The sequence below is a fragment of the Zingiber officinale genome, chromosome 1A (assembly GCF_018446385.1).
Source record: "Zingiber officinale cultivar Zhangliang chromosome 1A, Zo_v1.1, whole genome shotgun sequence".
NCBI classification, from domain to species: Eukaryota; Viridiplantae; Streptophyta; class Magnoliopsida; order Zingiberales; family Zingiberaceae; genus Zingiber; species Zingiber officinale.
In genome coordinates, this window is record NC_055987.1 from 93,499,359 (window position 1) to 93,510,116 (window position 10,758).

The following is a 10,758-nucleotide window of genomic DNA, read 5'->3' on the forward strand; positions in this document are numbered from 1 at the left end:
TCGGTCCCACAAATATGGAGAGAGGTAAATACAGATACACAGGTGGAAAGTGCATAGTCGAGACGTTAATCCTAGGCAATGATACCCCAGGAATTGACCCCTGAATCTTTCAGTCACAGAATCATACACTTCCCAGCTGTGTTATGTCCTTAGAAAAAAAAAAAAAAACCTCTTACTTCTAGTTTTGGACGTCCGTGGAGAGAGAGAGACAAGGTAACGCGGTGAATTTTCCACGTCCGTGGAGAGAGAGAGACAAGTAACGCGGTGAATTTTCCGTGTCGATATATAAAACATCCTAACTGCCAAGTGGCGTCATGCTATTGGTTTATTAGCTTTTTAGGGAACATGGGATAAGGCTTTCCCCTTCCTCCCACTCTGACTCTGTCTTCTTCGGCCTCTTCCTACCGGTGACGCAATTCCTGTGGCCGCCGACGACCACCGTACTTCTGCAACGACCGTAGTTTCTCTCTGTACCAACAAAGCTCTCTTTGAAGAATCTCTAATGGCCTCTATGCCATCTGCTTCCTTCTCCTCACCCTGCAGACAAGCCTCAGAGAGAAGGCGGTCCTTTGCCGGCCTGTGCTCCTCCTCCGTCACCGCTCTCCGTGGATCGCGATTCGAAGTTCGTAAGATCAGCAAACGGATGGTCTTCAGCTGCGTGCCGGCCGCCGCAAGCTGTGAGCTTTTTGTTTATATCTGTTTTACCAAACCCTAATTTTGTCGATTACCCTTTTCGATTCTAGTTGGTCATAACTGCGATTGGTGAAGTTGTATGTTAGCAGACTTTTTACTAATCTGGTTCTCATGCTGTTTGATTTGCTTGAACTCTATTTTTTGTTGGATTTTGATCTTGAAGGGTGTTTTGGTTCATCAACTTAGTTCCTATATCATCCTTCCATTATTCTATAGTATTTTGCATCTTTTTTTAGATTTTCCACAGTTTCAATATGTAAATTATGTTTAACGTTTCGCTAATGTCTGCGGTTGATTAGAATAAATGAGCACAGAAAGCTGCTTCAGGCCTTTATGTTTTCTTTCAATTCTTTTTTGGCAAGAAATTACCATATATTGTTCTTCTTAGTTATTTATTACATGTTAAATTGGGCAAGAATTATGAGATTAGACTTGTTCATCAATATCTTTATATCTTCTTTTTTTTTTTTCATTTTACTGATTAGATGTGCCGCCCACTGTATCAGAGACGAAATTGAGTTTTCTCAAAGCATACAAACGACCAATTCCAAGCATATACAACACTGTGTTGCAGGAGCTTCTTGTGCAGCAACATCTGATGAGATACAAAAAGACTTATCAGTATGATGCTGTCTTTGCCCTTGGCTTTGTAACCGTATATGAACAGCTGATGGAAGGGTATCCGAGCAGTGAGGATAGAGATACCATCTTCCAGTCATATATCACGGCTTTGAAGGAGGATCCTGAACAGTACAGGTACTTGAAATTATTGCAACACTACCTGATAAGTCTTAAAATTTATCCACCTTGAGTTTGCTCCCTTTCAGCGTACTGAATTTTAGTTACAAAAACATCCTCTTTGCTTACAATTGTGGACTTGCTTACATTGACCCTGGAGATGTACTAAACTGCCTCTTCTATGTTTTGATATTTTTATGAAGTATCCTGTAGCATCCTTTTAAGCTAAGAACATCTTTGGCTGATGAACATGAATTAAAGTATTCCACAATAGACCAATGTTTCCTAAACCATACTGGACATCAAACCAAATAGGCCACCGGGTCTATGGTCAACAAGTGGAACCAATCAAACGGAAATAAAGTAATAAATATTTGTTTTACAAATATATCTTGATGATGCATATTTATTACTATGAATATATGTAAAAAACATTTGCACCATATATAGATGTAGTATTTATACATTAGCACATTATATACCACAGCCAACTATACTCATACTTTTAAAAAATAAGATCATTGTATTGTTAGAAGCATTGTCACGATCTGTCATGACAAGGAATCACAAGTTTACTATTGGCATATTGCAATCACAATCATCATCAATAAATTATCATAAATTCATCAAACTCCTATAAATAATCATATGAATCACCAAATGACCATACATACTTGCATATTTATTACAACTATTTTTAATATTGTCGTATCATTGATAAAATAAATACTAGTGTCAATAAAATTTATTGTATAATTTTAAAATAAAAAATTAAAACTATACCTTTTTTGTTGTGTGAAGATTGAAAAGACGAGCGATAAGCGATAAGATTGTTGGGATATTGATTATCGGTGGAAGGCATAAAAATTAAAAATCCAACGGGAAAATAAGTTTTGATTGAGAAAATTTAAATATTATAATTATTATAAAATTGAATGATGTGAAATAATTTAAGGGACAATTATTAAGTCAGCATGCATGGCTTCAATAGGCAATTTTAGTTAAGTTTTTTTTCCTTATTTATTATATTTTTCTAATTTACAAAACCATATTTTTTTTCAATGTTCTCTGTGAAAAGAAAAAAAAAAGAAAAACAGAGCTTGATCTAGTTTATCCAGTTCCAGTTTTTGAGCTGGTTTAACTGGGTTTACAAGAAAACGAGTATTGCCTAGAATGACCTTTTAACTGGCTGGTTTCTGGTTGAACCAACTGGTCCGGTACAATGCAATAGACTTCAAGCATTCATATGGATATAATTTCTCTGATTATACAAGCTAGTTTTTGCTTATGCAGAATTGATGCAAAGAAATTGGAAGAGTGGGCATCATCTCAAACTCCTTCTTCTTTGGTAGATTTTGCCTCTAGGGAAGGAGAAGTGGAAGCCATTTTGAAAGACATCTCAGAGCGAGCACAGGGCAATGGAAATTTTAGCTATAGTCGTTTCTTTGCAATTGGACTGTTCCGTTTGCTTGAGCTGGCAAATGCAACTGAACCTGCAGTGCTCGAAAAGGTTGTCTCTTTTTTCATTACATCAACTACATTTCCCTTAGTGGTTCCTTTTGATTTCTTGTTTGTTGTCTAATTTGTTATTTTAAGTCACTAGGTGCTAGACAGTAAGCGGTTTTTGAGTGAAGGCGCAAATGAAAACCTAGGAAAATTGAAGCCTGCACTTTATGTTAAGTGATTTGCATGTGTAGTATAGATACATGCATGACATATAACATGTAAATTCACCTGAATATAACACTCAAACTCCTATGTTGGCTAGTAATTCAATCGAAAATAATATCCATAAATAAATTTCTAACATTTTCACCTTGACCACACAACGTGTACAATATATGACTCATAAGTCTATATTTTACAACACCACAAGTAGTTGTGATACTGAAAATTTGATCTATCCAAATTATATAGTCCTTAACCTCATCGAGAAAAAGTTCAAAATAGTTAGACACCTCAGCTTTCTTTTTTTCTCTTTTCTGTCTTGTGATAGATAGTGGAGGAAACACAACATCAAGATCACAACCAAATTAATGCTGGCCAATTAATAGATATAGGAATGAATGTAAGAAGCCATCTGATACTTTTTTATTAGGCACACTATTGTATGATGTACGCAACCTAGCACCTTCCTTGAAAAGTTGCCTCACCTCTATGCTCGAATTGTGGCATATATTGCTTTGGCATGCTTTTTATTAGCACTGAATTTGCCTTGCTCTATTTTCTTTACAACTAGGCAATGGAGTTACATACTGCACTCATACCAAGCCATTTTTGTTTTGATTTTTCTCATTTGTATATTGTGGATTTCATATAAAACTTCTTTCATAATTCATGCTTTACATTTGATGTGGTAAGACTTATTAGCTTTAATCCCTCTTTGGATTGTTCAAGAAAAGCTCCATATTAGGAGAAAGTTATAGCTTTTTTTTTCTTGAATCAAAAAAATTATGAGTCCTATACCTTCTGGAAATAATATGGGAACATCTTATTCAGAAACTAAGCATCACTATGAATCATGGTGTTGAGTTTGATCTGTATATAACCCTTCAAGCTCCTATAGTTAATTTATAAAATAATATTTGATATTATGAGGCTGTGATTGTTGATTCGTACCTCCAGATCATTCATTTGAAGGATTGACTTTGTTGTCTGAGGCTCTAGCTTGTCATATAAGGTGGTCCAAACTTGTGCATACTCGATTCATGAAGATTAGTTTTTCATTGCTTTCTGTAGAGCATTAACTCCATCTTTGTTATTCTACAGCTCTGTGCTGCATTGCATATAAATAAGCCTAGTGTTGACAGAGATCTTGATGTATACCGCAATCTTTTATCCAAATTAGTACAAGCCAAGGAGCTTTTGAAGGAATATGTTGACAGGTAAATTATTACTATAAAATATGTTTCATTCTTTTTCTTCACATTAGTTTTAAAGTTTGTTCGATACCACAACTAGCCAAGCGCTGTGCATCCTAACTACTGAAGTATGTTCTCTACTTCAGCATTGAACAATAAGTTTAGCGAAACTCTGTAAGAATAAGTATGATATTCTATTTTTTGTTTTCAAATTACTTTTGGAGATTACTGATAGCAAGCCATTAATTGACACCCCAACTATTTTGGGTTTGTTCACCATTCAACAATTTGGTGAATATTGCACAAAATAACGAGTACTGTTCTCCATAGTCTTATGATATGTTCCATCAGCTCCTGCACCTTATGGTTACTGCTATATGTATAGTCGCAAAGTCAAAACGAAGTACCATTCAACCATTCTTGTTGCAGGTGCTTATTGATAATCCGGATAGACATACATCCTTGAAAATAAATGATGAAATCTATGTGTTAATGATCTTATATTATGCCAAACTGCCATGGAAGATTTGCTTATTGTTGCTTATCTTGAATAAAATTAACAATATCTGTGTACTAAGTAGTTAGTATGAGGGTGCCACATAGATTGGGATCTAGTCCCCTAAATGCTAATGTCTAATGTAGCTACTGTCAAATGCCATTTATGCAGAGAAAAGAAGAAAAGAGAAGATAGATCAGCATCTCAAAAGGCTAATGAGGCCATCACGCAGTTCGTAGGAGATATTTCTGTCTTTTGAGCATTGACTTTGCTGCATCACCAGGAACCAGGCCGTAGCTAGTTCTTGTTTGAAAGAAGCTTAAGCCTGATCAGTACTTTTCTAATTGTTTGTAGAAGTAGCTCCAAGTTACTAGGATTGTGTATGCGGCTAGAATGAGCAAGCTTCAGAAGTGTCATCTGCTTCATTTATTTTGCTTAATAATATTGATAAGCTCTTCCTGGATATTCAGTCTGCTCATTGTCACTGAAAGAGTATTCAAACGACTTGGTGGTCGAGATGAGCAAAACTATAAACTTTTCTTTTAGTTCCCTCCTCTCCTAAAAACAATGATATTTATAGAAATAAATATGATTGTGATTGCAATCAAATATGATAAGTCATCACCTTGCTCATTGATGTCAAACCCACTTGCCATCCATGGACCTCCGCTAGCTCACTCATTGTTCATGATCTCACCTACAAACTTCAACCATGCATCCAGTTTCATCTGGGACCTAGAAACTCCACTGTCGTCTACAACCCTGATATCGTCAGTAGAAAGAGGGTAAAATAATAATAATAATTTTTTCAATAATTTTTAATTGTTATTTTTAGTTGGTATAGGTATTTAATTTATGTTGACTAATTCTAAGGATTGTTATTTTTAGTTGGTATAGGTATTTAATTTATGTTGACTAATTCTAAGGATGATCGATCTTGTCTTATAAAATTTTCTATTAGTCTTTAAGATAAATCAGGGTGGCAAAAGGTGAATACGTTCGCCTCTAGCGTTCCCGTCAATCCGTCCTAGGGTCAACACGGAGGAGGTAAATCATCAGCGACCACTAGCTTTTAGAATAATGACTAATATATAAGGGAGACATTTATCTCGGTTTTGTCGAGATTCGAATCTCAGATTTCATGATGGTAATACCTCATATGCTAGTCACTAGATTCATCCGAAGGACGTCTTTAGGATAAATCAGGAAATTTGCAACAGATACGAGATGTAGAAATTTATTTGTTAATTTATCGGAGTTGGAATACGATCTTTGCTCGAGAAACTAAGAAGAAAATGAAAAGACGCTCTTTACCCCCGGTCCTAATTCTTTTCACATTGTTTTTTTTTTTTTTTTTTTTTTTTGGGTGATGCAATGTAATTTTGCTCCAAAATCACTGTGAAGAGGCAGAGGAGGTCCTTCGATCAGATTTTTAAAGAAAAGATCATCTCAAAAATATAGCTCTCCTCAAACTGAGGAGTTTCGTCGTCCTATATTTTGATAGTTGTAAATAAAGATTTCAAAATCTATGATCAAACAATCATGACTTGCTTCGAGTTCACTCCCAAGAAGCGGAGTTGCTCCTTCCTCTTGAATTTTTTTCCAAGTAAATAAAAGAGAACCTGAAAATTAGTTCCTTCCTCTTATAAAATCCACGTGTGTGTATATATCGGCATTTCAATATGACCCAAATTAAGTATCATATTTACGAAATACCTCTTCTCTTTCTTTATAGATTCATCATTTCAAATTCAAATGAATGTACTCCTAAAAACTTATAAATGTATTTATGCTGAATTTTTAAACTTGTACCGTTTGATAAAATTTATTAATAGGCTAATTATAAGACCTAGGACAATAGATTCTTAGAATTTCTCTGATTTTTTTAAAAAATAAAATTTTAAATTTTCGAATGATGAATAGTCATTAGTTAGTTTTATTTAAAACGGATGGAGAATCTGAACCATTTTAAATTAAAATCAATGTACTCTTGAAAATCTCATTAATATATTTATTTTTCTTTATATCTAAATTTGATAACATAAATTAAGAGTAGTTAACTCTAAAATTGCTATGGATTTTTCTTCTTTATGTCATCTAATCACACCTAGTAATTTAAGCATCGAATGAACTTTATGGGACAATTTTATCACCCTCCTATATGTGTTGATTTATGTAAGAACACCATATCATTGACGATGGAAGTCGATCGGTACATAAGATTGTTGGCGCAGGGAGTAATAGACGATCGAATCTATATTTTGATAATGACAAAGGGGTTCAAAGTTAAGTTGTCTTGTTATCTAACAAGTTGAACTAAGTGTACATGAAAATCCTAACTGATTTTAGACAAAGGAAAGTCCTAGCTGTGGTTAGGTAACAAAGTTCTAGTCCAGGGACTGGGCAAAGTTTGGTGAGTCGAGGACTTTCGGTGAAATCCTAGAGTCGAGGACTCTAGGGGAAAATCCTGGGGGCCACGGATACAAGGTAGAAGACTGGATGGGTCGTGAGTCGGACATTCAGTATGAAGACTTAAAGTTTCGGATGTTAAACAAAAGTCCATACGGTCTGGAGGATAGGTCTGACAAAAAGTAATTTCTCCTAAGAGGAGTAGGTGAGGATGCTTTCCCCGAAGAGAGAACAGTAGACGTTGGTCCGATCTAGAGTTTTAATGAAACTCAAAGTCAGGACCGGATAGTCCGAAGGTTGTCAAAACTTATCATTCTTTAAATATTATTTGCTTGTACTAACCTTATTTTACATAAAATAAAAGTGCAAAAAATAGTGGTCCGGGTGCCCGAACTTCGGGATCCTGGAGTTGGTCCAGGCGCCCAGGATGCCTTTGCCCAGAGTAGGGCGCCTAGTTAGGTGCCTTGGCAGTCCAAGCGCCCGACATTACTCTAGGCATCTAGACTGCCGAAAATCAATCTTCACAATGATCTGGCACGTACTGATTGGCAGGGCTACATCACGGTCCGAGCGCCCGGAGGTTGTCCAAGCACCCGAAGTGGGCTACAACAGAACGTTTCAACCAGCAGCTAGAGAACATCAATCTAAAGAAGTTCTTCTCTTACGTGTTGCTTAGAAAACGCTTCCACGGAGTCCAAACGTTGATACGACGACAATTACACTGAAGAGTTCTTCCTCTTAGTCATCGATATTTTCTTTAATTGTTTAAGTTACTTATACATAATTGTAATTACTTTTGTAACTTATTCGAATTACTACTATATTGCCCAATGAAAACAAATGACGATCGTGAGCATTGGAGTAGGCGTTGTCACAAGCTCAGAACTAAAAAAAATAATCAAAGTGTTAATATTATTTTATTTTCCTTTTCTTAAATTTACTATACTTTAGTCTCATTGTTTTTAAATGAATATGAAAATTACAAGCATTATTCAACCTATAAAGATGACCCAGTAAATTGGCAAAATTCATTTGGAAGAGGCGTTAAGATGGTAACTTAAAAATGTGACAAAAGTCATCCTCCCATATAGAGATGACAATTTCATCCGAATTCGATAGAGGATTTGACATCCAACCTGAATGGAGGAGGGTATGGAGGGACTATCAATACCCAATATTCGATCCGAATACCCGATTAAATAATATATATATATATATATATATATATATTAAATTTTTTTTTTCCAAAATTAATTTATTATTTTTGTTGATATTAGGAGGAGACTATATAGATATTAATTCATTTTTTAATTATATATATATATATATATATATATATATATTTTAATAGGTTGTTAATTTTAATATATTTTTTGTTGAATTATAATAGTTGGATAGAAAGAAGAAAAATTATAATTATAGAAGATATCTAATCATTTAATGGGTATGAGTATATTCATCGGAGATCCTATATCCGATTGATATGAGGACGAAGGATATAGAATCCGATCCGAATCCGACTCATTGTTATCCCTCCTCTCACACGTGTTTATTTCCTATTTTCCTAATATCTTATAAGTTCCAGAGCTCTAAGTTACCTCAGCTATTTAATAAATTTTATTTATTGAATTAATCATATAACCAAATTGTAAGGATAATATTGTTTAGTGAAGCTCAACAAAAGTGGGTAAATATTTAATAAATAAATTTGAACAAAGTTCTAAACGCAGCTCGGTAAAAGTTCGGCCACGCAGTATTAGACAAGTTAATAATACAAACACTATTTAATTCTACTCAAGACAATTGGAAAAGACAAAGTCTACTAAAGTGAGACATCTTAATAATACAAATGCTATTCGATTCTATGTAAAACAATTGGGAAAGACAAAGTGTGATCCATAACCATGGATTATAAATAAATATTAAAAATTAATAATTTTTCAAGAAATATATATAGTTTTATGCTATGCCTTATAACTTTATATATATTCACCCAATAAAAACTTATATATTTTAACTTTATATATTTATTCACCCAATAAAAGCTTATATATTTAAAGAATTCTCATTCGATACTCGATCGTCCATGGTATATGAAAATCCCTCCATTGGTCACCCACCGACAAATATGTTTGTTTGTTATAGAATGGAATTCATCTTTTGCCGATCGAGTATCCTCGTCCGAAGAACCCTCTTCAATAATTCTTGATTTCATATTGCGCGCAGTCCACAAGTCACTACAGTAAAAACGTCATTTGCAGATGAATAATAATTCATGACGATAAATATTCGTCGATATAAACGTGTCGCAAATTATATTTAGCGACAAAAGTTAATATTTCCATCGCTAATTGCTTAACGACATAACAAAAACGTCACCATGATTATCATAATCGCCGCTAAACTACACCACAGTTAGTGATGAATTTAACTTAATTCATCGCAAACTAGTAAATGTGAGTGACAATGTATCAGTAATTCGTGGCTAACATTTATTGATTTTGGTGACGAATATTAAAATAATTCGTTGCTAAAACTAGTAATTACCGATGGATATATCAGAATTTGTTCGCTAACCATTTTTTATTAAAAAAATCTGCTGACAATTACTATAGATTTTGATAATAATTATTGTGACAAAAGGTGAATACGCTCGCCCCCAGCGTCCCCGTCAACCCGTCCCAGAGTCAACACGGAGGAGGTAAATCACGGACGGCTAGTAGCCTTTAGAATAGTGACTAGCACATAAGGAAGATATTTATCTCGACTTTGCCGAGATTCAAATCCCAGACCTCATTATAGCAACACCTCATTTGCTAGCTACTATAGATTTTGATAACAATTATGATACAAGGGTTAGCAATAAATTTGGCAAAATCCGTCACTAACCTCCTGGGTTAGTGATCAATTTCTTTGAATTCGATGATATAGTTTTTTTTTAAAAAATAATTCTTTTTTTGTTTATATTCATATCTTATATATAAATTTACAACTCAAACAAACTCACATATTTGCAAAATTTACAACTCACAACATTCAATTGATAACTCATACTTCATTACATTCACAAAACATCGTCAAGTAGAAGTGTAAATGAACCGAGCTACTCATGAACTATTCAAAATTCGATTCGATAAAAATTTATTTGAGCTCGTTTAATGAAACTCGTTAAGATAAACAAATCAAACTCTAGCTTCACAATATTCGACTTGTTAGCTCGTGAATATATTCGTTAGTAAGCTCATGAATCAACTTTTAAATGAAAAAATAATAGTTTTGATATTGAATTTATACATTTTATACTCTACTTATGAAAAATATAGACAAATATATTAAATTTATTTATTAGAATAAAATTATAAATTTTAATAGGAATATTATAATTTTCTCTAAATATATAATTTAATTTTTAATCAATATTTAAATTTATAATTTATATTTATTAAGCTCGTTTAGGCTTGATAAAAGCTCAAATAAGCTTGTAAACCATGAATATATTCATTAAATAAAGCTCGAGCTTGACTCGATTATAAATGAGCCAAACTCAAATATTCAAGAGTT

The 10,758-nt window shown here is 33.8% G+C and overlaps 1 protein-coding gene across 1 annotated transcript; it reads left to right on the forward strand.

Annotated features, from left to right (window-relative positions):
- Positions 1-348: 348 nt before the first annotated feature.
- On the forward strand, positions 349-5,253 carry LOC122026992 (protein THYLAKOID FORMATION1, chloroplastic-like). The gene is made up of 5 exons (XM_042585772.1): positions 349-677; positions 1,179-1,449; positions 2,725-2,941; positions 4,201-4,316; positions 4,960-5,253. Exons 1-5 carry the CDS (start codon positions 503-505, stop codon positions 5,045-5,047), a joined length of 867 nt encoding a protein of 288 aa, XP_042441706.1. The 5' UTR covers positions 349-502; the 3' UTR covers positions 5,048-5,253.
- The last annotated feature ends 5,505 nt before the right edge of the window (positions 5,254-10,758 follow it).